At 65.9% G+C, this 27249-nt stretch overlaps 9 protein-coding genes across 9 annotated transcripts in view; 7 read left to right on the plus strand and 2 right to left on the minus strand.

Moving 5' to 3' along the window:
- Positions 1–2716, plus strand: part of DUR3 (putative urea transporter) — a 2932-nt gene extending 216 nt beyond the window's left edge. The window contains exons 2-7 of the mRNA XM_005788433.1: positions 16–161; positions 354–936; positions 1011–1224; positions 1338–1532; positions 1625–1800; positions 1973–2716. Coding sequence (XP_005788490.1) covers positions 16–161; positions 354–936; positions 1011–1224; positions 1338–1532; positions 1625–1800; positions 1973–2272 — 1614 coding nt within the window. The 3' untranslated portion in view covers positions 2273–2716. The remainder of the gene's footprint in view (positions 1–15; positions 162–353; positions 937–1010; positions 1225–1337; positions 1533–1624; positions 1801–1972) is intronic.
- Positions 2717–3690: 974 nt separating this feature from the next.
- EMIHUDRAFT_226922 (hypothetical protein) lies at positions 3691–5392 on the plus strand (the record flags this gene model as incomplete). The annotated part of the gene is made up of 4 exons (XM_005788434.1): positions 3691–4478; positions 4581–4734; positions 4989–5048; positions 5129–5392. 4 exons carry the CDS (start codon positions 3691–3693, stop codon positions 5390–5392), a joined length of 1266 nt encoding a protein of 421 aa, XP_005788491.1.
- Positions 5393–5600: 208 nt separating this feature from the next.
- On the plus strand, positions 5601–6185 carry EMIHUDRAFT_226923 (hypothetical protein; the record flags this gene model as incomplete). The annotated part of the gene is made up of 2 exons (XM_005788435.1): positions 5601–6094; positions 6173–6185. The coding sequence occupies 2 exons, from the start codon at positions 5601–5603 to the stop codon at positions 6183–6185; spliced, it is 507 nt and encodes a 168-aa protein (XP_005788492.1).
- Positions 6186–6932: 747 nt separating this feature from the next.
- On the plus strand, positions 6933–7508 carry EMIHUDRAFT_455190 (hypothetical protein; the record flags this gene model as incomplete). The annotated part of the gene is made up of 3 exons (XM_005788436.1): positions 6933–7090; positions 7262–7304; positions 7377–7508. Coding segments are annotated over exons 1-3 (216 nt in total), but the record flags the coding sequence as incomplete, so codon positions are not given.
- Positions 7509–8014: 506 nt separating this feature from the next.
- EMIHUDRAFT_455191 (putative mitochondrial elongation factor) lies at positions 8015–12037 on the minus strand (the record flags this gene model as incomplete). The annotated part of the gene is made up of 10 exons (XM_005788437.1): positions 8015–8675; positions 8782–8865; positions 8940–8984; positions 9088–9222; positions 9296–9523; positions 9817–10002; positions 10087–10201; positions 10623–11118; positions 11361–11447; positions 11626–12037. The coding sequence occupies 10 exons, from the start codon at positions 12035–12037 to the stop codon at positions 8334–8336; spliced, it is 2130 nt and encodes a 709-aa protein (XP_005788494.1). The 3' UTR covers positions 8015–8333.
- A 4198-nt stretch (positions 12038–16235) lies between these two features.
- EMIHUDRAFT_110492 (hypothetical protein) lies at positions 16236–16980 on the plus strand (the record flags this gene model as incomplete). The annotated part of the gene is made up of 2 exons (XM_005788438.1): positions 16236–16478; positions 16561–16980. The coding sequence occupies 2 exons, from the start codon at positions 16236–16238 to the stop codon at positions 16978–16980; spliced, it is 663 nt and encodes a 220-aa protein (XP_005788495.1).
- A 2423-nt stretch (positions 16981–19403) lies between these two features.
- Positions 19404–21463, plus strand: EMIHUDRAFT_362735 (hypothetical protein). The gene is made up of 7 exons (XM_005788439.1): positions 19404–19846; positions 19966–20168; positions 20247–20324; positions 20412–20545; positions 20687–20726; positions 20881–20938; positions 21024–21463. Exons 1-7 carry the CDS (start codon positions 19427–19429, stop codon positions 21177–21179), a joined length of 1089 nt encoding a protein of 362 aa, XP_005788496.1. The 5' UTR covers positions 19404–19426; the 3' UTR covers positions 21180–21463.
- Positions 21464–22109: 646 nt separating this feature from the next.
- EMIHUDRAFT_455193 (hypothetical protein) lies at positions 22110–23450 on the minus strand. The gene is made up of 5 exons (XM_005788440.1): positions 23268–23450; positions 23108–23194; positions 22792–22890; positions 22619–22703; positions 22110–22410 (listed from the first exon to the last, which is right to left on the minus strand). Exons 1-5 carry the CDS (start codon positions 23442–23444, stop codon positions 22334–22336), a joined length of 525 nt encoding a protein of 174 aa, XP_005788497.1. The 5' UTR covers positions 23445–23450; the 3' UTR covers positions 22110–22333.
- A 1924-nt stretch (positions 23451–25374) lies between these two features.
- On the plus strand, positions 25375–26853 carry EMIHUDRAFT_226931 (hypothetical protein; the record flags this gene model as incomplete). The annotated part of the gene is made up of 2 exons (XM_005788441.1): positions 25375–26144; positions 26295–26853. The coding sequence occupies 2 exons, from the start codon at positions 25375–25377 to the stop codon at positions 26851–26853; spliced, it is 1329 nt and encodes a 442-aa protein (XP_005788498.1).
- Between the last annotated feature and the right edge of the window lie 396 nt (positions 26854–27249).

Raw genomic sequence — 27249 nt, forward strand, 5'->3', positions numbered from 1 at the left:
GTCTGCCCCACCCTAATGGTAACGGGCAGGGTGATCCAGGGGGGCCCCGCCGTGGTAAACCCCGCCTTGGCCATACATATGGTGGCGGCCAATTGCCTCATTCCCGTGGGGGTGATCCTCTACACATGGTTAGGGGGCTTAAAGGCCACTTTTCTCGCCTCGTGAATCCAAACCTCGGGCAACAGGATAAGCCTCTTCGTTTTTATAGGGGGGGCCACCCCCCCCCCCCCCACCCACACACCACCACCACACACCACCACCACCACTCCCCGCCCAAATTCCCCCCTCCCCCAGCCGCCCCGCCCCGCCCCGGCGCCGCCCACGCCCAACCCCCTCGCCATCCCCACCCGCAGGTACGTCTACGCCGTGCCGGGCGACATCGAGTGCACGTCCGCAACGGAGAAGCAGTGCAACGCGCTCGGCTCGGCGGCGCTGCTGTGGGAGCGGCTCCGCTTCCTCAACTACCTCCCTGCCAAGACCGCGGGGATGACGTTCCCAGATGGCGCCTACGTGCCGACCGCGGACGATCCGGGACCGGGCAACTTTGAGAAACTCACGTACACCGAGAAGGACTACCACCACGGCCCCGTCAACGGCAACCGCGGCGGCTCGTACCTCACCATGCTCTCCGAGGACGGCCTCAGCTTCGGCGTCGTCAACATCGTCGGCAACTTCGGCACCGTCTTCGTCGACCAGTCCTACTGGCAGTCCGCCATCGCCGCGCGCCCCTCGTCTGCGCACCGTGGCTACCTGCTCGGAGGCCTCGTCTGGTTCACCATCCCCATGTCGCTCGCCACCGCGCTCGGCCTCTCGTCGCTCGCGCTCAACGTCAAGATGCCCGCCGACGAGGCCGCCGACGGCCTCGCGCCGCCCGCCGCCGCCATCGTCCTGCTCGGCCAGGGCGGCGGCATCATGATCATCATCATGCTCTTCATGGCGCGCGCTTCGACCCATCCACGTCCCCCCTTCCCCCTTCGCCCTTCCCCACACCGCCCCCCCTCGCCGCGCAGGCCATCACCTCGACCGGCTCCGCCGAGTGCATCGCCGTCGCCTCCCTCTTCGCGTACGACATCTACCGCAAGTACATCAACCCCGAGTGCACCGGCGCCCAGCTGCTCAAGGTGTCGCGCCTTGTCGTCGTCGGCTACGGCATCGTCTGCGGCCTCTTCGGCTACTTCCTCTACGGCGTGGGCGTCGGCCTCGGCTGGGTCTACAACTTTATGGGCAACCCCGCCGCCCCCACCGCTATCCAGTCAGACAGCCCACCCTGCATCCCGCGCCCTCTCGCCCGCTCACCCGTCGCTCACCCGGGCTGTGCCGCACGGACACGCGCTCAGGCACCATGATCGGCTCCGCCGTCATCCCCGTCTCGTGCTGCCTCTGCACGCGCTACATGACCAAGAACGGCGCCATCGCGGGCGCGTGGGGCGGCATGATCCTCGCCCTCGTCTCGTGGATGTCGGTCGCCGCCTCGCGCTGCACCAACGGCGACGACCCCGACGACCTCGCAGAGGGAGTGGACTGCGATACGGGTGCGACGCGACCACTCCCCACCGCCACGCGGCCGCCACGCCGCCACGCCGCCAGCTTGTCGAGCTCACTCCCCTCTGTGCGTCGTCCGCAGGCAAGCTCAACGTCGACACCCTCGGCAACATCAACGCGCAGACCGCCGGCTCCGTCGTCGCGCTCTGCGTCTCGGGCATCATCGCCTTCCTCGTCGCGAGCATCGAGTACAAGATGGGCACGGAGCAGCCCTTCGAGTGGGAGAAAATGCGCGAGGGCATCAAGCGCGTCGAGCAGGCGAAACCGCACCTCCCCCCCCCCCCCCCCCCTTCCCGCCTCCCCAAAACTTCGCCTCCCGCGCGGCGCCCATTCATCCCCACCCCGCCCCGGGCAGAACGTGGCAGAGGCCCCTCAGTAGGGCCCCCCCTCACACGACACCCCTCCTCCCGCCGCGCCTTCCCCTCCGCAGGAGGCGGACGACGTCCCCGAGTACGAGATGACCTCCGAGTACCTCGACCCGGCCGCAAAGTACGTCTTCAAGTATGGCGTCGGCTACTCGGTCTTCCTCATCTTCGTCTGGCCGCTCGCCGTCATCGCGTGGGGCGTCTTCGACAAGGCCAACTACACGCTCTGGGCCTCGGTCGCCTTCTGCTGGGGCTACATCGCCTCGGGCTTCATTGTCGTGCTTCCCATCTACGAGTCGTGGGGCTCGATCTCCAACGTGCTGACGTGCAAGAAGGCCACGCCGGCGACGAAGGAGCAGGCTTGAGCCGCGCCCGGCGGCTCGAGAGCCTCCCCCCACTTCCCCCTACCCTCCGTTCCCCCGCGCCCGACGACCCCGGCGAGAATGGCGGCGCGAGGGCAAGCGCGCGCACCCACAAGCCGCCTCCTCGAGGGCTCGAGTAGAGGCGGCACGTGGGTGTGCGAGGCGCGCTGGCCTCTGGCCGGAGTGACAGGAGAGCGCGGGGCGTGCACATGCCATGAGGGGGAGGGAGGCGCGGAGGCTCGTGTGTACACTTGTGGACTGAGTAGTTGCTCGGGGCTTGCCTGTCGCGGGAAGCCGGGGTCAAGGGCGTGGCGCACCCGCACCGGGACTGGACTGTCACGTGTCAGTGCGGAGGTGGGGGTGTCCGCTGTCTGGCGTCTGCGCGTCGCAGGCGCAACCTCTGAGCGGGGGAAATATATTAGTCGCGACCGAAATAAAAAGCGACCCAAAAAGAAAACAGAAACCCCAATCCCCAAACGAGGGATGCACCGGGATGGGAGGAGGACAGGGTCCCCCCACCTGCACGAGTAGGATTTTGCTTTTTTTGGAAGGACGATCAGCAGGGGCACAAGGCTCAAGGGACAGGCGCTCACAGGCACATACAGTAGCCATAGCGGGTCAGGCTCAGGGCTGTGGGCTCAGGGGGCTCTCCTCACTCCTGCACCTACCTGGTACCTGCTCCTGGCAAGACGGACAGCGACAGGCTCGCAGCGCGGTGCTCGGTCGTCGGTGGACTCCTAACTCCACTGGGGTCTCATCTCAGTCGTTCCCACTCAGGTCACGCGCTCTCTCTCTCAAGCGACGCGCATGTCTCTCAAGCGACGCGCGGCGCTTTCCATGTTCGAGGCAGACATGCTCGAGCGGGCGCGCCGCAAAGTGCGTGCGTCGCGCGACGCGGCGGAGCTGCTGCACTCGCCCGAGGCGATGGCAAAGTCGAATTCGACGCGCGCGCGGTCGGCGAGGGACAAGCGGCAGCTCGAATCCACTACAGCAGCAGGAGAGGGGCGGGGGGCGGTATAGCTTGATTGCTTTTGGCCCCCCCGCTACACAGCAAAACTACGAGCATGGTAACGGGGGCTCGTTACGGGCCCGTACACTACGAGCTTGGTAACGGGGCTCGTTACGGGCCCGTCCACGGCATGCTCGTAGTTTTGCTGTGTACCCGGTTGCACTCGTGCGACGTAGCGGGGGGGCACAACTACGTTCACGAAAACATAAAAAGAAAGAAAGGCGCTGTGAAAGAGGCGGAAAACAGACACAAGAGACAACCCAAGCGGCAAGGGGCACCGCGGGCAAGCCCCCAGAACGCAGCTCTAGAAGCGCCAAGAGAGGGAGGGATGGGAGGTCGCAGAGGTCGGAGGACGGCACGATGACGAGAGATGCGGATGGCGATTTGATAAGTGCACTCTAATTGCTCCAAGATGGCCGCTTCTCAAGCTTCAGTTCCTCCATCGCCGAGGCTGGAGGACTATGAGATTGGACCGCTCCTCGGACGAGGCGCTTGCGGCGAGGTCCGGCTCGCCTCGCGGCGGCCGGACGCGGCAGCGAGTTGCGGCGCGGTGCAGCGGTGCGCCGTCAAGGTGATACCGCAAGGCAAGCCTTCATCTGCACGGGACGTCATGTGTGAGGTGGAGATGCTTCGGCGGTGCTCGCACCCTCACATCCTGCGGCTTCTCTCTGTCTGCGAGGACGGGCCCAACCTTTGCCTGCTCCTCGAGTTTTGCGCGGGTCCGGACCTGCAGCGGCTGCTCGACCTGCGTGGTGCGCTCCTTGAGGATGAGGCGAAGCGGATCTTTTCGCAGGTCTGCGCCGCACTCTGCCACCTCCGCGAGCGGCGCATCGTCCATCGCGACGTCAAGCCGGCCAACGTAGCGCTCAAAGCTGCACTGCCCGACGACCGCAGCTCGTCGCTCTCGCGCTGCATCACAAAACTGCTCGACTTTGGCTTCGCTCGCGTGATCGATGTCGCGGTGGCCTCCCCCAGGGCGAGGAGGTGGGGCAAGCGGCGCGGCGACCGCTCCGTGCACGGAATCGATTCCGGGTCAAAGCACGGCGGCTCCAACTACGGCGGCTCGAAGCACGGCGGCTCCAACTATGGCGGCTCGAAGCACGGCGGATCCGAGTGCGGATCCACGCACGGCGGCGAGACGACGGTGGAGCTCGAGATGGACGGCTCGCTCGTGTTTGACGGCAGCACGCACTCGGCCGCGTGGCGGGGAGATTCCCCGAGATTACCCGAGATTACCCGAGATTGCCCGAGATTAGGCAGCACGCACTCGGCCGCGTGGCGGCGCACAACCTACTTGCCGAGGAGCGTGCCGAGCAGCCCGACGGGGCGCCGCACCGTCGGCGAGGTGAGGATGACGCCGCTCGGGACGCGCCACTGGGCGGAGCCGCGGCTGCAGGCGGCGGGCCTGGGCGGCGGCGTCGGCGCGGACGGGCGGCTCGTCATGAGCCTCGACGAGGTGGGCCGTCTCCCTCCCCGAGATCATATCTCCCCCATATCTCCCTCATATCTCGTCCTACACGCGAGGAGGCACAGGCCGAGATCATATCTCCCCCATATCTCCCTCATATCTCGTCCTACACGCGAGGAGGCACAGGCCGAGATCATATCTCCCCCATATCTCCCTCATATCTCGATGAGGTGGGCCGTCTCCCTCCCCGCCTGGCCCAGCTGCCCTGGCGCGAGGCGGGACCCGCACCGTGCGGGCTGTAGGCGCTCCAGCTCGACACCTTCTCCCTCTCGCGGCTGCTGCGCTACATGCTCACAGGCGCGGTGGGGAGGCGAGGCGGACCGGAGATCAAGGGAGCCGGAGCTGCGCCGCGCCCCCGCTGGTAGGCGCGCCGCCCAACCAGACCATCATGGAGGCGCTCGAGGCGCAGGGCATGGCGGGCTGTGGCTGTGCGGCCGCCCTGGTCGGCAGGCGGCCGCCGGCGAGGCGCGTGGTGCGCGAGCTGAGCGAGGTGAGCCCCGAGGCGCGGGAGGTGCTCGGCGCCCTGTCCCGCGGGGCGGCCGAGCGCGCCTCCGTCTTCGAGGCGTGCCGACACCGCTGGATTGCGGACGAGAGCGTGCACGGGCGCGCGCGGGGGTATACGAGCGACGAAGGAGCGGAGAAGTAGCAGAGCTTGGGTGCGATGGCGGTGGCTCCTACTCCCGTCCGTGCCCAGTGCTCTGAAGTCGCGAAATTCTTTCGTGCATCATGTCCGAAGCCTCAACCGTTGAATTCTTCATTTTAGAGCGCGCAGGTGCCGCTCGACTGTAGAGCTCTAGTGCGAACTCGCTCCCGTCCCTAGCTGCGCAACCCTGAGCCGAGCTCCAGTTTGCTCAATGCCGCAGCACACCCTCTTCATCGCCGGCCCACGCCGCGCGCCCGCGGTGAGCGAGGCTGTCCGCGGATTGGCCGGCGCGCGCTCGGCAGACGACTGGCGCGTCGCCTTTGCGTGCGGCGAGGCCAGCGCTGCAGCGTGGCAGCCGGCGAGCGAGTGGCCGGCCGAGGCTGCGTCGTCGGCGGGGGTGGATGCGCGGGGTATGATCGCGAGGATCGCGCGCCTCCTCCAGCTCGTCCCCGCCGGCTCCTCGCTCGTGGTGAGGTGGGCCTTCGAGGGCGACGCGCCGACCGACGAGGCGCTCGGGTTGGGCGTGCACGCGGCGGTCAGCTTCTCCGAGGGCCTGGGCATCAAGGACTGCCGCACGCTGGTAGTCGAGTGGCTCGACGACGGCCGCGCCGCGGACTCGGCCGCGCTCGACGTGTGGGCCGACGTGCTGCGCGCGGAGAGGGTGGCAGTCGCTGCAGACGCACCCGAAGAGGAGGCGCCGGCGCAGTGTCACGCACCCGGCCGCCGCCCGCGTCGCACGGTCTCTGACGCGGCTCCCGCTCCCCCCTCTCCTCCTCGCCGCAGGCCGCCCTGCTGATCTCGGGCGCGCCTCTGGACGGCTCCGCCCTGGGCGAGGGTCGCGCAGAGGCGCCAGGGCGAGGGCCAGGGAGAGGGTCGCGCAGAGGCGGAGGAGGCGCGGCCGCGCAGAGCCCGGTCGCGCCGCGGGCTGGTTCGGTTGCCGCCGCCGCCGCTTCAACGAGCAGCTCGTCCGGCGCACCAGGGCAGGCGCCAGGGCAGGCATCAGGGCTCGCCCTCGCTGCCGGTAGCGAGGGCGGCTTGCAGCACGGCGGAGGGAGCAGCGACGGGCGAGGGGCAAGCCCTCGCTCCCGGCTGCGCCGCGCCGGCAGCAAGGAGCGGCCGCAGGAGCGGCAGGCGGCGGCGGGCGCCTCGCAGCCGCAAGCCGCCGCCGCCGCCGCCGCCGCCGCGCCCGCGCCGGGCGGGCGCACGGGCGCGGGGCCGTGCCTGCAGCGGGGTCAGAGCCTGGTCCGCGGCCAGAGCCTCGTGCAGGGCTGCGGCGGGACGAGGGGCGAGGCATGCCCAGGACACGTCCAGGACACGTCCGAGACACGCCCCTTCGGCGGCGGCCGGACGAGGGGCCAGGCGGCGGCGCGGAGAGGCGGGGAGGGCGGAGGGGTGGGTGGAGGAGGGGGAGAGGTGGGTCGAGGAGGGGGTCGAGGAGGCGGGGGGGAGGCGAGGCCAGCGGCGAGTCGGCGCGGCGCGGTTGTCTCGCGCGAGAGGCTGGCGGGGCTGCTGCGCGACGCGGTGGAGGAGGAGGCGCGGCGGAGCGGGCAGGCGGGCGGCGTGGACGGCGCGGACGGCGGCGGCGGGGCTGGCGCCGCGGCAGCGGGCGGGTGGGCGACGCTGCCCCCGCCGCAAGACGTGCCGCGTGTGGGCGGTGCGCATGTGGCGTACGAGAACGAGGCCCAGGCAAAGGCGGTGGAGGCGCGGCTCCTCGTCGTCCTGCTCGCACCTCCCTCCCTCTCCTCTCCTCTCCTCCCTCTCCTCTCCTCTCCTCCCCCTCCCCCTCCTCGTCTCGCCAAACAGCGAGCGAGCGCAGCTTCTCGGCACTTTCCCGGCAGTTTCCCGGCACCTTCGCGGCACCTTCGACCGCAGGCGCGACTCAAGGCGCACACCCTCAAGCCAAAGGCTGAGCACGGCTCCATCCTCGCCCTGCTGCTGCCGGCGCTGTCCAGGACACGTCCATGACATGCCCGAGACTTGTCCACAGGCTCCATCCTCGCCCTGCTGCTGCCGGCGCTGCCGTGCGCACGCGCCGGAGGGATGCCGCCCGAGCAAATCAGCCTGCAGCAGCCGCGCCGGACCGAGGCGCCGCCCGAGCAAGCGGCGGTTGGGCGGGGCGGTGCAAGCAGCAGCACGGGCGGTGCAAGCAGCAGCACGGGCGGCGCAGGCAGCGGCGTCGGCGCGGGCAGCGGCAGCGGCGTCAGCGCGGGCAGCGGCAGCGGCGTCGGCGGGTCATCGCCGCGCAACGACAGCTCCGAGCCGTCGGCAGCCCAGCCGGCCGTCCACGCCGACTTCGCCACGCACACCCTCGGCTTGGCGAGGAGGCTGGTGGCGGAGAAGGTGTGCGGCGGTCCCGCCGGAAGCGAGGAGCAGGGCGAGGCGGCGAGGTTGGCCGCCAGGCTGCAGAGCGCGCTTCACGCTCGCATGCGGCAGCGGCACACGCTGGGGGGGCAACGCCCGCCGCTTCGGAGCGCATACGACGCGGCCGAGGAGAGCCTCGCTGCCGTGTTTCGCGACGTGGTGCGAAAGGGGCTCGCAGCGCTCGAGTCGGAGCAGCACGCCCCGTGAGCCTTGGAGTGTGGAGATATCACTTTTGAGTATTGAGAGTAGAGTGGGTCTCGTACTCTCGTCCAAACATAATATTAATATATAACAAAAGGTGATCGGCGTGTGTGTCAAGACGGGGCCCACCAATATCGCAGCGAACCGGAACGAGACACATCGGCGAGAGTTTCGGACTCGGGACTGCAGCGCGTGTACATCTTGCGTACTACTCTCACGGAGAGCGGGAGAGGGGAGTGGGCGCGGAGAGAGCAGCAGTGAGAGAGCTGTGGAGTCGCTGGAGGGAGGTGTCAGGTTAAAGAGAGAGAGCATGGGCAACAGAGCCGGGCTATGGACCTAGGCTTAGTCCTCAGAGCTACATGGGGACGGCCGCGCGAGACGGTCACTCCTCGGACTTGCCCGCCTGCTGCTCTTTCCACTTCTTGACCATCAGCTCGGTCTTGTCGCGCGGCGCGGGCACGTGCGCCTTGTACTCCATAGTGTACTCCCCCTTGCCCTGCGTCACGCCTCGCAGGTCGGACGAGAAGCCAAACATGCTCTCGAGCGGCACATCCGCGTCGATTGTGACGAACTCGGCGCCCTCCATGCTGTTGACCGTGCCCTTGCGCTGCGAGACGAGCGCCACCGCGGTGCCCTGGAACTCGGCCGGCACCGCCACCTCCGTCGACATGAGCGGCTCCAGCAGCACCGGCTTCGCCGTCGCCATCGCCTGCTTGAAGGCGCCCTGCGCGGAGGGAAAGGAAGGGACGGGACGGGACGGGAAAGTGCGGCACACTTCTCCACTCACACGCTGCTAGGGCCAGGGCCGGGCAACCCTCGCGTCTCCACACCTGCGCGGCGGCGCGGAAGGCCAGCTCGTTCGAGTCGACTGCGTGTGCAAGCCCGTCCTGCAGCACCACCCGCATCCCCATCACCTGCGGGAGGCGCCAGCGACGTGTCGGGGACGTGTCGGGGCCATGCGCGCAGGACTCCTCGCAGGCCGTGTCACCGGCGAGCCCGTGAGAGTCCCCTTGAGCATCGCCTCGCGGAAGCCCTGTTCGCAGCTGCAGCCGTGAAGAGACGGTGCGCTGCTTCCTCGCGATTCGGATGGAGGGTGAAGGTGGCGGTGTGGTGCGGTGGCGTGTAGACGAGGGAACGGCAGCTGACAGCGGCGCCTTGTCGATCGCGGTGACGAACTCGGGCGGGATCATGTTGCCCACGAGCTGGTTATCGAACTCGTACGCGCCCTGGCCGAGCGCGTCGGAGGAGATCGGCTCCACGTAGCCCTCCACCTGCTCTCGGTCAATCTCGGGTCATCTCGGGTAGCCCCGGGTATCTCGACACCGCCTCGGGGTCCATCTGCACCCGCCCAAACTGGCCCGAGCCGCCGCTCTGCTTCTTGTGCGTGTAGGCAAACTTGGAGCGCGTCGACGCCGTCTCGCGGAAGGCAACCTTCGGGTTGCCCGTCGAGCACTCCACCCCGTACTCGCGCTTGAGCCGCTCCACGTAGATCTCGAGGTGGAGCTCGCCCATGCCCGAGATGATGGTCTGGCCCGACTCGTCGTCGGTGTGCACGCGGAAGGTCGGGTCCTCCTGGGCGGCATGGTTTGGAGGAGGTGTGAGACGAGGCTGAGACGAGGCTGAGACGGGGTTCAGACGGGGTTCAGACGGGGTTCAGACGGGGTTCGGACGGGGTTCAGACGGGGTTCAGACGGGGTTCGGAGGAGCTCGCCCCGCTGCCGCGAGGGGCGGCGGGCGGCGCTCCTTGGTGAAGCGGCCGAGCGCCTTTGAGAAGTTTGGCGCGTTCTTGTCGGCAGGCACCAGCGCGAGCGAGATGACCTGACGGACATGTCATGAACGTGTCCTGGACGTGTCCTGGACGGCACCAGTGCGAGCGAGCTGACCGGATCGGGGACAAACATCGACGTCATCGACAGCTTCGTCTTGCCGTCGGTGAAGGTGGTGCCCGAGGCGCAGTCGACGCCGAACATGGCGACGATGTCGCCCGCGCCGACCGACTCGACGTCCTCCATCTCGTTGGCGTGCATGCGGACGAGCCGCGGGATGCGAACCTTGCGCCGGACCCGAGATTACCCGAGATTGTCCGAGATTATCCGAGATTTCCTGAGATTGCCCGAGATGGCGGGGGGGCGAACCTTGCGCCGGTCCGCCGCCATCGACTGGATCGTGTCGCCGCGGCCAACCTTGCCCTGGTAGATGCGCATGTACGTCAGCTGGCCGAACTTCCCCTCCTCGAGCTTGAAGGCGAGCCTATGGTCATGTCTCGGACGTGTCATGCACGTGTCCTCGACATGTCCCCTCCTCGAGCTTGAAGGCGAGCCTATGGTCATGTCTCGGACGTGTCATGCACGTGTCCTCGACATGTCCCCTCCTCGAGCTTGAAGGCGAGCCTATGGTCATGTCTCGGACGTGTCATGCACGTGTCCTCGACATGTCCCCTCCTCCAGCTTGAAGGCGAGCCTATGGTCATGTCTCGGACGTGTCATGCACGTGTCCTCGACATGTCCCCTCCTCCAGCTTGAAGGCGAGCCTATGGTCATGTCTCGGACGTGTCATGCACGTGTCCTCGACATGTCCCCTCCTCCAGCTTGAAGGCGAGCCTATGGTCATGTCTCGGACGTGTCATGCACGTGTCCTCGACATGTCCCCTCCTCCAGCTTGAAGGCGAGTCCCGACGAACGGGTCCGACGACACACCCGTGAGCCCCACCTGCTCCTCGTCTTTGTCCAAGTCGAGCGCGCAGTTGGTCACCTCGGTCGGCGCCGGCAGGTAGCTCACCACGCCGTCCAGGAGCGGCTGCACGCCCTTGTTCTTGAAGGCGCTCCCCATGAAGACGGGCGTGATCGCATTCGCGATCGTCTGGCGCCGGATCGCGGCACGCAGCACCCCGAGCGGCGGCTCCTCCTCGGCGAGGTAGAACTCTGCTATCTCCTCGTCGGCGTCTGCGAGCTTCTCGAGCAGCTCCGCGCGCTTCTCCTCCATGGCGGCCTGCAGCCCGGCAGGAACCTCCCCCTCCTCCACCTCCTCCCCGCCAGGCCCGGAGAAGCGGAGGGCCCTGCGCTCCAGCAGGTCGACCACACCCTCGTGGTCGCCGCTCACGCCGATCGGGATCTGCATTGCCACCGCGTTGAGCCGCAGCTTATCGCGCAGCTGGCCGATCACCGCGTCTGCACGGCGGAGGATGGCCCGAGATGGCCCGAGATGGCCCGAGATGGCCCGAGATGGCCCGAGATGGCCCGAGATGGCCCGAGATGACCCAATCACTGCGTCTGTGCGGCGGGTGCGCGAGGGGTCGTCGAGGAGTATCTGGGAGGTGCCTGCGCAGTGTCCAGGCAGTGCCATCCCAGTGCCGTCGCAGCGTCCAAGCCACTGTCTCGGCGGGAGAAGTGTCCCGGAAGTGTCACCCCACCTGGGTCGGAGCCCTCGCGGTCGAGCTTGTTGATGAAGGCGAGCCGCGGGACAGAGTACCGCCTGAGGAGGCCGGGCGCCGGCGACACTCCGGCGGCAGCGCAGCGGGGCGGGCGCGGCTACTCGCGGCGGAGGCGAGGCGAGGCGAGGCGAGGCGGCGGAGCGTGCCTCATCTGCCGGTCGACGGTGATGGATTGCGATTGCACGCCGGCGACGCCGCAGAGGACGAGGATGGCGCCGTCGAGGACGCGCAGCGCACGCTCCACCTAGTGTGCACACGGCCGGCGGAAGTTGGCGCCGCCCGCAAGGTTCGCTCGGCCGGAGGGCCGCCGCCTCGATGGTGAAGTCGACGTGGCCAGGAGTGTCGATCACGTTGATATCGTGGTCGCCCCAGGCGCAGTGCGTTGCGGCCGACTGGATGGTGATGCCCTTCTCACGCTCCAGCTCCATAAAGTCCATCTTGGCGCCCACGCCGTCCTTCCCGCGGACCTCGTGGATGGCGCCGATACGTCCCGTATAATACAAGATTCGCTCAGTGAGCGTGGTCTTGCCAGAGTCGATGTGCGCGCTGATGCCGATGTTTCGCACGCTCTGTGGCTCGCTGGAACTGGAGAGCCTCCTCGTGAAGGCGAGCAGCCGCCGCGACGCGGCTGCTCTCCTGCCGACAGGACACAGCATGCCTACGCGGCAAGTTTCTAGGAAGCCTTTTCTGAAAAATGTTCTCCGCTGAGGATGTGGTGGGAGCCCCGGGTACTGATCACCCCAGAACGCGGCGGCCGCCTCAAGCACGGGGCGGCGGGCTGCCGCCAGCTCCTCCGCCCAGTCGGACGAAACCGAGACGATACGAGACGATACGAGACGATACGAGACGAGACGCGACCCTATAGCTATACGAGACTACACGATTTTTTTGCGCCCGATTTTTCTGAAGGTGCCGCAACCCGCTATAGTGCCTGTCGCGGCCCTCTTCTGGGTCATGCCGCCTCGCTACTCTCGCACGACCGCCGACGTCGACCTCGACGAAGAGGCCGAGCTGCGGCGCCTCGAGAGCGGCGCGGACCCCACTCCTGACGCTCCGTGTGTGGATCTGACCGAGCCGATGGCCAACCTCACCGACCTCTTCGAGGAAGAGCCCGCGCCCTCGCTCGCCGTCCCCCGCAAGGGCCGCCTGCAGAAGGGCCGCTCCGCGTTGCCCGAGACCAAGCCGCCGCAGCGCAAGAAGGAGGGGCTCGGCCGCAAGCGGCCGGCGGCGGCGGCGCGCTCGGAGTCGGGCTCGGACTCGGACGCGCCGAGCGCCGAATATTCGCGCGTTTCTTTTTCTTACTACATACATACATACTAACTCCAATCGCCAGGCTCCGTGCCCCACCTACCAGGCCGCGCAGCGAAGCGAAAAAATACCCTTCACGCTCTGTGAATAGGCTCCCAGCGCCCGCCGCGCGCCGGCTTGTACCGCGGTGCGCGCCGTTCGCGAGCCCCAGAGCATGGCCCCGTTCGCGGCTAAACGCGCCGTATCCCGCGGGTTTTTTCACACCCCCGCCCCCACACACCACAACCGTGGTGCCAGCCCCTCTGGCGAGGACTGTGGCGACGCATCTGCTTTACTCGTTCGCCGCCAGCGCCCAGGCCCAGTGGGGGTTCCCAGGGCATTTTCAAGTCGTAGCAGTATGAGGCTCCCGCCATACGTCTGCGCCATCCTATCCTCCCCTACCGGCCACCTGCTGGTGGAGGAGCGGCCCGCCGACGCCCGCACCGCGGCGGGTCAGCTGACCTGTTTCGGCGGCAAGCTGGAGCCAGGCGCCGCATCACCCAATTGATGCCACAGCGCAGCGCGCAAACCCCACGCGTCGCACCGCCAATGCTGCAGGCGAGACCGGCCTCGACGGCCTGCTGCGGGAGTTGCGCGAGGAGCTAGGCTGGCAGCCGGCCGAGCCGCCGCGGCGCGCCGTCGATCTCCACGTCGACGGCGCTTTGATCGCCTGGTTCTACGAGGCCGCCGCGCCGTCGACCGACGTGGCGCTCGCCTTTGAGCCGGGGAGGAGAGGCGTGTGGATGAGCGAGGCGGAACTGCTCGTCCACCCGCGCCTGTCAGAGTGGCACCGGGCTGTACTCAACTCGTGGAGAACGGGACGGGACCGTGCTGATTTTGTGACGAGGGGAGCCTAGGGCGGCTCTATGCCCCCACCGCTGTGGACTCAGGCCTGGCGGTTTTCGACCAACGTGTGATGTGATACGTTGATCCGATTGTGTGCGACACACACTTGTGTCTGCAGCCCCAGAGAGTGGCTGCAGAGAATCCCTCATCAGGCAGCGGGGCCCTCACGTCACCGACGTGTGCGGACTGTGCTCTCTCTTTTCTACATGTCGTAAAAGGGAACAAGCTACAAGGCATGTAACAAAAATTCTTTAAATTTCTCTCTGCGAGAGCCCCGGCTGTCGCACACGCCGCTGGGGTGACGGGGCCGCTGTGGAGCGATGTGGTCTCAGGGGAACGACGACAAATATGGGACAAGCGCCAGCGGATCAAGGATCAGCACGGCGAGCGCGAGATTGAATTCGCCGACGTGGATGATCATAACGTGGTGACAAAGACGGTCGTGGGAGCGCGTGTGCGGCAGCAGGCGGGGGTGCCACACGGAGCGCGCCACGAGAGGATTATGCGGGGAGAGGCGAGGAGAGAGACCCCGGGCGCCGCCAGCCGCCACAAGGAGCGAACTCAGGGGCTGCCTCGTCTGTAAGGCCGCGAGGGACGCGGCGAGGAGGGCGGCACTAAAGCGAGACCCGCTGTGTCCGATCGTGCGGAAAGCCGCGCAGCAATGGACCGAGGAAGATGAGAACCCGCCTAGAGCGACGATGGCGCACTTGCTTAGCGGCGCCTGCCTGGGGAATAGGGAGCAGGCAAGATGGTTCCTCAGAGTAGCGCGAGCGCAGACGGGGACGGCGATCAGCAAAGTAGCCCAGGCGGCACCCGACTCCAAGGATACGCTGAAGACGCTGAGGATAGCGCATGTCGCTGCGCTGAAGGGCTCACGCTATATAGGGTGCTGGATGAGGACGGGTACGATGCACTAGCCCCAGCCGTCGGGGGGGTGTTGCCGGCGCTGGTAGATGATCTCTCGGAGAAGAGCCGGAGGGATCTTGGCGCCGGGGTCACGAGGAACTTGCAAATCGTGGCCGAGGCGGCGACGGGCGCGGTGCAGAGGTGGATCCGGCTCAATGATGAGGCTACGGCGCGCATAATGAAGAGAGAGGAACACATCGAGTGGCTGAGGAAGCTCTTCACTGGGTGGAAAGAGGCTCGGCCGGCCTTGAGGGAGTCGCAGAGGAGGGATAACGCAGGCAACGCAGGGACGGGCCAACAGCCAGTGGGACGAACGAGGGCCGCGACGGCGGCTCAAGCGGGAGGGAGCGGAGACGGTGGGCAGAGAGCGAAGTGGGTGAGACTGATGATGCTCCTTCGACTTAGGGAGCGGTTCAGCTGCTGGGCGGGCTTCAGGCTGGTGCTCACGCGAAAAGGAATCGACGCGATGTGCAAAGCATACAAGAAGGGGAGAAGGAAGAGGAGAGACGCCGGTGAGGACGAAGCAGAAACTAGCGCAGACGAGAGCAGGGCAGACCCGGGGACTGGGGAGCCGGAGCAGACGGCATCGGCTGCCGAGGAAACGTTGGGAAGAGGCACGAGGAGGGCGGCGACCTCAACCGACTATGGAGGACCCGTCACCAGACGACGCAGGGCGGACGACGGGGAGGCGGAGCAGACGCGCAGGGCGAGACGAGGGAGGGAGCAGGACTTTGCGGAGATCAGCAGGAGGATGTACGAAGAGATTAGGAGCAGCAGGGACCCGAGGGACCATGTGGAAGACGGCTAGTGCTAGTCCCCCATCGGGAGGACGACCCCGGCTAGTCGCCGACCACACCCACAAAGAACCCTGCACAAAGATCGCAAGGGCGGGGACCTGTTCCTTTTTACCCATCTCACAGTAGCGGAGGTGTCCATTATCCCGCAGCCGCAGCCGTAGCCGCAGCCCCAACTCGTGCTGCTCTTCTAGTGTCGGGTAGTGACCAGCACCAGGGGTGAGGGGACGGATTGAAGATCCCTCACACCAAGATCGTGCAGGGCGGGGACACATGTCCCTAAATCCCATCTCGTCTCAGAGTTTGACCGTTTTTATTTTATTTTTGCGTTCTCGCACATGGTCGTGGATAGTGCGAGGTAATCTCGACTGTTGCGGGGGGGCCATCCCAAACTGTCCCGGCCGGAGTGTGCGGGATGTCTCAGAGATTTTTGGAAACCAACAAGAAATCACGACTCTCACAGTGAGTTGGGCTCGGCAGCTTGTCAGCCCTCAGCCGAAGCTGGGGCCGGTCCACCGTAGCCGAGAGAGCCCGCGCCGATGAGTTCGACGCGGTCGGGGGGGCCTTGCGGAGAGGCCAGCGAGTTGGTGATCGCTGTACTTCATGGCGCCCTCAAAGTGGGGCTGGCTGACTCGCCAGAGGTCGATACTCTGCGGGGGACGACCCTAGGATGCCACGAATGCCTGAAGGAGAGGGAGGCGAGGCCAGAGGCAGACTCAGCTGCTCTCGGGTGATCTCGCTTTGGTGGCTGAAGGACCCGATGTGGCTGCGGGATCGAATCGCGGAAGGCTCACGCCCTCGCGGAGCGACGCGGGTCGCGCGGCGCGCGCGTGTGCGAAATGCGACAACAGACGCCTGAGCGCTGAACGACTGAACGACCGTCGCCGCGATCGCCACCGCCGCCCTTTTGACGAGCAGCGCGAGCCGTCACGGGCCGGGAAAGAAGAAAAACCTTGACATTTGGACGGCCGCTGGACGGCCGCTCAAGAGAAGGCGGGAGGAAACGCCCCAAGTCCCCGAGATGCTGCTCGCAGTGACCCTGGCCGCCGCGCTGGTGCCACTGCCGTCCACGACTGTGCCGCTGCAGACGTTGGCCGCTGCAGCACCACCACTCTTGCGCTGCACGCTCCCGGAGATGGCTGCAAAGCTCCCGAGACGCATGGCCACTCGGCTCCCGAGACGGATCGTCTTCAGGCCGCGCCGGCTTGCGCCGCACGAGCTGGCGCTCGCGGTGCTCCTCGATGTCGAGCTGACCAACGCGATCGTGGCGCGTGCGCGGAAGCAGAAGAGCCTCGGCCAGGCGGAGCACTGCATGGCGGTCTACGTCAACGCGCCGAGCGGAGAAGGCTGAGGTGCTGGAGCGGTGGGCGAGGCTCGTGCTCGACAATGTAGAGGTGGGCGCGATTGCGGAGGACGCAGCGAGCGCGACGATCAGCGACAGCGGCTCTGGACTGGTTCAGCTCGTGTTTGACAGGAGCAAGTACCCGAGCCCGCGGGAGGAGGCCGAGGCGGCGCTGGGCATGGCCGCCAAGCTGCGCAGGCAGCAGGCCAAGGTGGACTCGCTACGGCACCGCAACGAGGGCGCGGCGGCCGCGCTGGCAGGCTGGCAGAAGCGCGTGCGCATCGCTGCGGCGCGCGGGGAGGCGGAGGCGCTGCGAGCGCTGCGCGTCAAGCTGCTGCGCTCGAGCAAGCAGCTGGGACTCCGCCACGCCAAGATAGCAGAGTTCGGCCAGAATGACGAGTGGGAGAACACGCTCGGCATCTGACGAGCAGGAGGAGCAGCCCTCCCCAACGCAGCTTGCAGTTGCAGGCGTCGGCCGGCTGGCAGCGCTCCCTCCCACAGCCGACGGCGGCCTGTTCCCCCCCGGGGGGGGGTCTTTTGCCTAAGATTCTTTTGGAAAGAGAGTCACGCCAGTCGCCACGCGTGAGTTCGCCGCGTGAGGCGTCTGCATAGTTTCTGACGTAACTTAACACCGGGTTTCGCGCCACGCGCTTTCGCCACACTTCTGCGTGAGCCCTGGCTGTGTCTCAGGGCGGGCGCCTACTAAAATCCGGATCGATCCTCCTCATGCCTCAGCAATCGCCGCTCAGCATCCTCCCCTTCCGATTCTCGTTGCTGCTTCTTGAGCGCAATCTCTCGCCAAACGCATTTCTCACAAACAGCCTCAAGCTCAAACAAAAGCATAGAAGCCTGTGTATGCTGGTCCTCTTTGAACGATCCGCGCGTGAGGTAGCATAGGGCCTTGTTGGCAGCAGCCAGCTTGTTGCGCTGCTTCGTTGCGATGAGCTGATTGGGATCGCAGAAGTGCATGCCAAGCACCGCCACGATCTTGAAGCAGAACACATCGCAACCGCATCGTCCGCACTGCCATCGGCATGCCGCGCCCGCCGCTTCGCCGCAGCCGCCTTAAGACACGCATAGCGGCAGGGTACGGTGCGCGTACTTGAGCAGGAATTGCGCGCCGCAAGTAGCGCACTGGCCCTGGGAGAAGGCGATATGGCGTCGTGTGCGGCATACGTTGGTCGGGACGCGTCCAGGTATTTTTCGGGTAAACCTGGACTTTTGCAGGTATACCCGGGTTTTACCCGGAGTTGGCCTTGTGTCGTCTAAGTTCATGGCCCCCGACCCTACAGCGTCTAAGTCCGAGCCTGGCTCCGTGCGGGGGCTAAGCTGAGCGCTCGCTCGCTGCAGAGGCTAAGTGTAGAGCGACCCTCTAGCCCTACTACCCAACCATTGCTGTCAGGTGATCTGTCGGGCTGTCGGGCACTGTCAGGCACTGTCAGGTGCCTCTGTCAGACCAGCTGTCAGGTGCTGTCAGTGCTGTCGGGTGCTGTCCGGTGCTTGTCTGACAGGCGAGGTGCTCTGGTGCTGTCAGGTGCTGTCGGAGCTGTCGGGTGGTGCTGTCAGACGCTGTCGGAGCTGTCAGAGCTGTCAGGCTGCTGCTGCTGTCAGACGTTGGGCCGGTACTGTCAGGTGCTGTCAGGTGGTGCTGTTGGGGTGCTGTCAGGCTCTGACACTCACCAGCCACACTTATGACACTATCAAGAGGAGACCGCAGCCAGTGAGAGTAGATCCACACAGTAGGTCTCTCCCGGGGAGCGCAGATGGCGGCGCAGGCGCAGGCCGCGGCGGCGGCACAAGCGGCGGCGGCCACCCCCACCCAGACGCCGTAGGCACATACTGTAGGGCCCCAGAAGGCTAGCTGGTAGCTTCATTTGTAGTAGCACAGCCGCCGGTGCTAGGGGTCCGCAGAGGTGAGGCGGGAGGGTTAAGAGTCAGAGAGAGATTTTTAAAGACCAACAAGAAATCACGACTCTCAGAGTGATTTGGGCTCGGCAGCTTGTTAGCCCTCAGCCGAAGCTGGGGCCGGTCCCGTAGCCGAGAGAGCCCGCGCCGATGAGTTCGACGCGGTCGGGGGGGCCTGCGAAGAGGCCAGCGAGTTGGCGATCGCTGTACTTCAAGGGGGTCATCAAGTGACCGCGGCTGACAAGCCAGAGGTCGATACTCTGGACGACCCATAGGATGCCACGAATGCCTGAAGGAGAGGGAGGCGAGGCCAGAGGCAGGCTCAGCTGCTCTCGGGTGGTCCCGCTTTGGTGGCTGAAGGACCCGATGGTCCTGTCACATTCGCGTTCCGAGTCGTGGGGGTAGAAGAGTCAGAGAGACCCATGAGACCATCCCATGACCACATGGACCACACTCACATGCACATGCAGTAGTTTTGTTAAACTCTCATGGGGCACAAGAAAGAGGCTGTATACGGTCTGTGTACGGTCTGTGCTGCTGTCGGGCTGGTCGGGCTGTCAGCGCTGCTGTCAGGCCACTGTGTGCTGTCGGGCTGTCGGGCAGCTGTCAGGCTGTCACGTTAGGGCCTGACAGCGACGGAGCACCTCGCCTGTCAGACTCTGCTGTTCAGGCTGTCAGATACGTGCTGTCAGGCTGTCGGAGAAAGTGCTGTCAGCGCTGTCAGGCTGTCGGGCACTGTCAGGCGCTGTCCGGGGTTTGCTGTCAGGCTGTCAGACCAGGGCTCAGACTTCTGCTTATACGCATATTGCAATATGTACACGTACGGCGAGAGCACGGCCTCCAGCTCGCATGCAGCGCAGCGCGAGGTGGGTGGGGGGGGGGGGGGTATCCCCCGGGGCGTGACGGGTCGTTCGCAAGCACGAGAGGATCCGACACGGCCCTTAGGTCCTTTCCCACGACCTTCGATGATGAACGCGACGCCTGCCGACGGCCTCGCGTCGCTGATCCAGAACTCAGAGAGGCTCCTAGCCCTGCGGGCGAAGCTTCCGACGGCCGGGTTGCTGCAAACGCCGACACCAAGAGACTTCACCGACTTTGTTGCCGTCGCGGCGTGCTTCCTCATCTTCAACCTTCTCGTCATCCGCTTCACCGCTCCAGCACCTGATGTTTTGCGCCGCATAGACTACGCGATGCGACAGTTCTCGATGCTCTGCTTCACCATCCTTGCTCGCTGGGGCTGGATGACGCTCGCGGTCTACTACAGCCCTTGGGCGGCGATCGCCGCCTGGCCGCTTGCAATCTTTGAGACATGGTCCGTTCAGTTCAACGCCGACGTATACGAAGGACGTGCCATGAAGGGAGTAACGTGGCGTCACGCGAGCAAGGCTCGTGTCCCCGCTCGCGCCTCGCTGCCACCGCGCCAACCCGCCACCGCGGGCTCTCTAGCACCTCCCAACCAGCGCCTCGCTGTACTCGTCTCACTCACGCCCCCCCCCGGCCTCAGTGCCTCGTCGTGCTCGTGATGGAGGGGTTCGGCGTCTTCGCCGGCTTCCCGCTGGTGGTCAAGCTGCTCGGGTGGCGCCAGATGAGCTCGGGCGCGCCGACCGGGGCGATGCTGCTCCACGGAGCCGCGGGCATGACGCTCGCCTACGACCTCGGCCTGGACTTTGCCTTCTACCTCTTTCACCGCGCCTGCCACGAGAACAGGCGCCTCCCGAGAGAAGCGACCCCCGCCGCCAGCCAGGTCCCTGACCACTTCCCGTATGCCCGCACCCTGCCCCCGAGGCTCCTGTACCGCTGGATCCACAAGGAGCACCACACCGACACGGGCAAGGCGTTCGGTCCGCTCGTCGCCTTTGAGACGTGCGCCTGCAGATCGATCACGGATTGAAGTTTGCCCCGCTCATGCGCCGCAGAACCGCTGACGCACATCCCCAACGCGCGAGGCAGGTACACAATCACCTGGTCCGAGGCGTCCTTCATCATGGTGGGGTACGTGCTTGGGCTCGCGCTCGCGGGCATCGTTGCCGCCGTCTTTGGCAGCGACGTGACACTTTTTCACCTCGCTCTGCTCTTGTCATGGGGTTGCCGCCCATCCCCTCGCAACCGCCCTCGCTGCCTCTCCGCCGCTGCCCTCATGACACCTCTGCCCCCCCTTGGCCCTCGCACCCTCACTACCGCCTTCACCCCAGTCGCCTCGCCCCCACCCTCGCCCCCACCCCCAGGCCACTTGGTCGAGCTGCTGGGCCACTCGACCATGAGCTGGTCTGGAGAGAGAGAGAGAGAGAGAGAGAGAGAGAGAGAGAGAGAGAGAGAGAGAGAGAGAGAGAGAGAGAGAGAGAGAGAGAGAGAGAGAGAGAGAGAGAGAGAGAGAGAGCACGCGTCCGCCTGTGACGCCCCTCCACTGTGTGGCTCATAGGACGATCAACGGCAACCCCCTCCGGCTGCTGCACGAGACTCTAGGCATCGAGCTAAAGGCGACTGCCCCTCCTCTCCCTCACGAGAAGGCTGTCTACGCGTGTGCTCACTCCCCACCCCGCGCGCCCCCGCACCGCGCTTCAGGTTCCCGACCACACCATGCACCACATCAAGCCCCTGTCCAACTACGGCAAGCGCACTGTGGTGTGGGACAAGCTCTTTGGCACTTACACCGCGCCTCCCGCCGCTCTCTACGACGCGCGGTGCGTGTCTGCCGACGGGAAGCCCAAGGCGCCCTGACGCCGCCGTTGAGTACCGTTGTTCAAAGAGTGCTGGAGGCGGCCGCTCCAACGGCGGCTTCGGACCGTGGGCACGCGTACTTCTCGCGCCACGTGTGCTCTCTGCCTTGACTAGCTAGTGCATGCCTGCATGCCGTACGCTGCGCCGCCCGCCACACGACTTGTGGCCAGCGGAGTACCTTTGTCGACCGTAACATGATGTGCGGTGCACGTGTACTAGAACGCGAACCCACGTGCGACCACTCGTGCACTCGTCTTAAGTTGTGTCTTTTGCTGAGTAATGAGTGCCGTGTGTGCATAAAGGACAACGCCCCCAAGAATTGTTCGCTTCGACACCCCTTCGACGCCAGCCCTTGCGCCAGCGTTCGCGCCAGTCGCCAGAGTCGCCTCCCAGCCGACTCTATGTATCGCTCTCATTGCTGCTGGCGCGCGCGCGGTCGTTTGCGTGCTACCCTTCCCCACGCTGCGCTACACGCTCACGGCTCCCGCCGCCTTCGTACACATCTCTTCCACCCTCAGCGCTCGCCCCTCTCCCGCGACCGGGAAGGCGTTGCCCGCACCGGTGTGTGTGTGGCTTTTTAGCACGCGCGAGGAGAGCCTGGCGCGGTGAGCTTTCGCAGGTCGCGCGAAGAGAGGCGAGAGGGGCCCGGGTGCCGGGACACAAAGAGCCACAAAACCGCCGAGATCCAAGTACCAAAGAACGCACAAAAGTGGAAGTGCCCCCCTTAGGCTTAGGTCATTCACGATGGTGTGCGAAAGCCGAAACCGATAGGCGATACCGAAAGAGGCCGCTCAGTCTGGAGAGAGAGTCCCTGGTCTAGGCACAAGGCTCAAGGGGCACACCCTCGTCTTTTTGAAGCGACAACAAGCGTCGGAGTGGGATGCGTGTACTCTACCTGAGGCTCTGCTTCGAATGACCGCCTAAAGCCTCTACATTCCTATCTTCCTAGTACCAACGCGCGCCCCTACGGCTCTAGGCTACTGGACCTGCCGAGAGGCAGCACTGCCCGCCACTCCTCCTTTATCTTTCAGCGTCGGGCGAGCGCGGGCCGGGGGTCAGCGACCGTTCCGGCTTCCCAGCGCCGCCGTCATCCGCGGAGTTTGGGGCGGGTACTGCCACAACTACGAGGCGCACACACTGCCGCTGGCGCCTGCTCATGCGCCTGCAGACGGCTTCGCCGCCTCGGCCGCCTCGTGAAGCAGCGAGAGCCACTCGTCTGTCTCGCGCGCACCTGAGCCACTCGTCTGTCTCTCTCTCTGTTCTCTCTCTCTCTCTCTCTCTCTCTCTCTCTCTCTCTCTCTCTCTCTCTCTCTATCTGCGTGTGTGTGTGTGTGTGTGTGTGTGTGTGTGTGTGTGTGTGTGTGTGTGTGTGTGTGTGTGTGTGTACGTGTCTGCCTGTGCCTGCCTCTCTCTGCCACGCTTCTCTCTCTAGCGCGCGCCGCTGAAGGCGAGTGCGGGGGAGGCACCCGCCCGCAGCTCAAAGGTGGGGGCCGCGCGCACGCGCCGCCCGCCAGAGGTGGCTGCCTGTGCGTGGGGGTGCGGGGTGGGGGGGGTGGGGGGGGTGCCCACTAGATCCCGGCTAGAATCTCGGCTACATCTCGGCGAATCTCACATTGGCGAGCTCGGCGGCGAGCTCGTCCGTCCCCTTGCCCGACAGGACGTACTCGTCTCCGTTGGGCACGCCCGCCTCCCGCGCCACGGCGGCGACCACCTGCCCGAGATGTGCCGAGATGTGCCGAGATGTGCCGAGATGTGCCGAGATGTGCCGAGATGTGCCGAGATGTGCCGAGATGTGCCGAGATGTGCCGATGTGACACACACTCCCCCCTACCCTGCCTCGTGCGCTGCCCGCCGCACAGCACCCGCGCGTGTGTGCCGTGCGGCGCGCCCTGCGACGTGTGCAGACTGACGGGGCTGCTGCGGCGCGCCTCTTTGCGAGACACGTTCTCGCCCTCCTCGTAGCACGCGCGGTAGAGCCTGCCGATCACCGCGTCGCCCAGGCCGTGCCGGCCCGCCTGCGGGGGTTGGGCGTGGGCGTGAGAATGCAGGTGCCTGTTACACACACCTTGCACAGCTAGCGTCAATCGCCTCAAGTAGCAGCCGTGACGCGTGATGAGTATTTGGCCAGATCTTCCAGTTCGCGTAGGGAGCGCCCTCGGCACGCCCCATCCGCTTCATCGGCGCCGTCCATCCGTCTCCACCCCACCGCCGGCGGTGGTAGTCTGCATACAGCTCGCCGTCCGGCTTTGTGTGAGGATCGATCATGAATGGGCGGTAGTGCAGCCTGACGGTAATCGCTGGCGAGGTGCGCGCAAGGTGTTTAATTGCGTTGTCGAGCCGAACCTTGGCCAGCCAGCACCAGGGTCAGGCAACGTCGGTCCACACGTCGAGCTCGATCGCAACATCGGCCATCGCAACAGCTGGCAGGGATTCTTTTTCTTTTGGTTAGTGCCAGTGCGCGCCAGTCCCGTGCCCAGTGTGCGAGGGAGCTTTATTGTAAAATTCTTTTTCAGGATAAAAGCACTAACATACCGTCAGATCTCTTTAAGACAAAGTTAACACCAATAGATCTGGATGTAGTGCCGGCTCAGTTCCTTCCTGGAGCCAGGCAGGGGGGGGCCGATTCGCGCTCGCCAACCAAGGACCATTGCTGGCGCCCCTGCCGGCGGGCATTAAAGGGGGGAGGGGGGGGGGGGGGCAGAGTGGCGAGCGCAGGCAGGCGGGCAGCCCGCCTGTGGGCGAGCAAATCGCTGGCGGACGGGAGGGAGGCAGCCCGCCCAGCAACAGGCGTCGCTCGAATCGGCGCACGCACCGAGGGCGGGGGGCAGCATTCTGGCTCGCCGCAGTGACGGTTTGGGCTAGGGTTTGGGTGGGTTCGATTTCTGGGCAACTTGTTGGCGGCAGCGGAAGGATCAATTGCTGTACAAGGGACCGATTCCGTGAGGGCCGGGTATCGATTAGGCCGCGTGTGAGGACCGGATCTATTGCTGTCTGTTAACCTCGATCCTCGTCTTTCTTAAATAGAGACCCCACGGTATTCCAGTGCCGCTCACTCGGGATGTGTGGCAGCCCAGCTGGGTGAGTGTCTTGTGAGTTTGTGTGTCTGTGTTGCTCGCACGTGTCGCCGTCTTCTGTCTCGTGTCCACCCATACCGAACAAATTGCTAAAAATCCCCCCCCCCTCCGCGTTGGTGTCCAGTCCGAGCTAGACTGTTCTTCGCCTTTCTATCTATCTATCTATATTCCTGCCCGTGGCGCGTGGCGTCGCGTTGCGCTCCTTGGGCACTTGGAGCACTTGGAGTGCAGTTGGTAGCCTCACATCCAGGGCCGGGGAGCTAAGAAGCGCACCCAGCGGGCATGTCTTGTGCTTGCTGGTTCCACGTGGATAAGGAGGCGAGGCGTAAGTCGCGTCGCTCGCGTTGAAACGCCCCTGGGTTCCTTGCAGTTCCTCCGCGGCCAATCCCACGATGCCTCTGATGCTTGCCCTCTATGATACCCTGCACGGCAGCGTCTCCTTTCGGCCAGAGATGTTTGCAAAGTGGCTGTGCCGGACGTGTCCAGGAGAGCCCGCCATGGCCGAGGAGCTGTCGTGGCTGGAGAACTCGCAATGCAGCGAGGAGCACTTGGAGCACTTGGAGTGCAGTCGGCAGCCTCACATCCAGGGCCGGGGAGCTAAGAAGCGCACCCAGCGAGCCATATATCGGGTTACGGGCTAGAGAGCCCTAGCCCTGGGGGGTGCGCGTTCGCAGGGAAAGCGGCTTAAGAAACCGAAAGGGCCGTAAAGTAAACACGGGTCTCCGAGGGTTAGTCCGCGCTTCGGGTTTCCCCTAGCGGCGGGGCGCCCCCTCCACACTCGTACACTCTCACTCGACCTCGCCGCACCGGGCCCCCCCGGCCAGGACCTCTCTCCCGCTCGGTCCTCTCTCCCGTTCGGCAGCGGGGCAGCAGCGACACCCGGCGCAAGCGCTCGGGGGCACGTCGAGCGTGATAGAAGCGAACGAAGGAAGGAGGAGCCCACGGGCGGGCGCCAGAGCAAAACCGAGAAAGAAGGAACTAACTACCTCAGCTCGGTGGAGCGGTAACACAACACCGGCACACGGGACCGACGGAAACAAATCTAAGTGCGGGCCACCAAGGAATATGAGAACGTGCCCACAAAGGTCGCAAACTCGCAAGCCCGAAAGGACGCACGACGCATGACCTCCGGCACGACGATGGCCACCTCGCAGCGCACCACCCCGCACGCCGACGTCGACGACATCAACGTCGACGTCGAGCAGTCCGCCTCCGCCGGCAAGCCGGCCAAGAAGCGCACCAACCCGCTCGCGACGATCTCCAACCTCCGCCACATCCTCAGCGTCCACAAGGCGGCGGGAGCCGTGGGCGGGGCCGTGGGCGGGGCGGTCGACACCGCCGGCGCCGCCTCGCGCGAGACGGCGCTGCTCGCGGGCCGCACGTTGCTGATGCTGCTCAACAACCCGATCACCGGCCCGGCCACCATGCGCATGCTGCGCGAGGGCCCCGACACCGCCACCGCGCTCCTCGACCTGCTGCTGGTGCCCGTGCTGCCGACGGTGCGCATGCTCGTGGGCAAACAGCTGATCGAGATGTCCCAGCCTGGCGCGGCCGTCCCCGTCAACAGCGTCATCACCTTCGCCTTTGCGCGCCGCCTCAATGTCGAGCCCGGCGACCTGCGCGCGGGCAAGGTCGTCCCGGAGCTGAGCCTGCGCCTCTCGCCCCTCGCGGCGGGGCTCGGCGGGATGGTCAAGATGGTCGGACAGAGCGGCGCCGCCGTCGGCTCCACGGCCGCGTCCGCCGTGCCCGGCAAGAAGACGAAGAAGGCGAAGGCCGACGACGCGCAGGGCTCGGTGGCGGCGCTCAAGGAGCTGCGCGACGCGGGCATCATCTCGGGGCGAGAGTACGAGCGGAAGAAGGCCAAGGCGCTGGGGACGAACGCGGAGAAGGCGTACGAGGACGGCTTCGCCGCCGGGCGCGCGGCCGCTCGGGCGGAGCGCGGCCCCTTTGCCGCCTGCCTTCCCAAGGCGCAGACGGCGGCCGAGGCGGCCGAGGCCAAGGCGGCGGCGGAGGCCAAGGCGGCGGCGGAGGCCAAGGCCAGGGAGGAGTGGCCGGTGGAGTACCGCGACATCAAGGAGCAGATCATCAAGATGACGCCCACGCTCAAGTTCTCGCTCTCGCTCGGCCAGCTCGACGCCTATGTCGGCGCGACCGGCTGGCTCGGGTCGCTGCTCTCGGGCTCGACGCAGCCGTCCGAGGCGGCGCTCGCGCGGCTGCGGCTCGAGCGCGTGTCGGTCGAGGCGCGGGTGCGCATCTTCTGGCACCCGCGCGCGCAGAAGGCCAAGGTCGTGATGCTGAGCGAGCCGCCGCCCAAGGTGGTTGAGCTGTCGCACGAGCTGACAGTCTTGCGGTCGTGCGCGGTGCCGCCCGAGCTCAACCAGCGGCTGCTCGAGCTGGTGCTGCCAAAGCTGGCGGGCAAGTTCTTCGACATCGACCTGAAGCCGCCCCGCGGCGACGACGCCGCGCCGGACAGCGGCGACGAGGCTGCGGGGAAGGCGGGCAAGAAGAAGACGAAGAAGAGCTCCTCCGGGAAGAGGAGCCCGCGGCGGGAGGGGGAGTCCGAGGCCAAGGCGGACGACGAGGCCGCGGACGACGAATGAGGCGGGGGCGCACCGCCGCGCACCGCTCCTCGCAGTGGCGTCTATTCACGAGTGGCGCTGTGTGTCTCTACAGTTGGCCGAGCCGCTCGCCGACGTCGAGAAGGGACGTGACCGTTGTTTCTCACAGCGAGAGGTGTCACCTCACGTTCACCGCATGATCTCACCTGACTGTACGTTGTCTAATAAACTGCATGCAAAATACTAATGTGCAAGGCGGACCATGCCCTCGACGGTTGCGCGGTGCTAGTCAGTACTCACACACATAAAGAGCACCAGTTTCCGAGTCCGTCGGTCTCCCCCAGCTGTTCCTATTCCTTTTTAGTTTTTACCCATCTCAGATGGCATCTCCTAGAGTAGAGGTGTCCGCTTTTGTTTATTTGTTTATCTCCCAGCCAC

The sequence above is a fragment of the Emiliania huxleyi genome (assembly GCF_000372725.1).
Source record: "Emiliania huxleyi CCMP1516 chromosome Unknown EMIHUscaffold_135, whole genome shotgun sequence".
NCBI lineage: Eukaryota > Haptophyta > Isochrysidales > Noelaerhabdaceae > Emiliania > Emiliania huxleyi.

Bases quoted from the DNA above. Each gene is read 5' to 3' on its own strand.
- EMIHUDRAFT_362735 (XM_005788439.1), top strand. From the start codon at position 19,427: ATGATGAACGCGACGCCTGCCGACGGCCTCGCGTCGCTGATCCAGAAC. The intron at 20,169-20,246 runs GCGCCTCCCGAG...CCTGCCCCCGAG, and splicing joins CGCGCCTGCCACGAGAACAG to GCTCCTGTACCGCTGGATCC. The intron at 20,325-20,411 runs GTGCGCCTGCAG...CGCGCGAGGCAG, and splicing joins CCGCTCGTCGCCTTTGAGAC to GTACACAATCACCTGGTCCG.
- EMIHUDRAFT_455193 (XM_005788440.1), bottom strand. From the start codon at position 23,444: ATGATCGATCCTCACACAAAGCCGGACGGCGAGCTGTATGCAGACTAC. The intron at 23,195-23,267 runs GCGATTGACGCT...CAACCCCCGCAG, and splicing joins CGTCACGGCTGCTACTTGAG to GCGGGCCGGCACGGCCTGGG. The intron at 22,411-22,618 runs GCGCGCGCTAGA...CGAGTGGCTCAG, and splicing joins CCCCGCACTCGCCTTCAGCG to GTGCGCGCGAGACAGACGAG.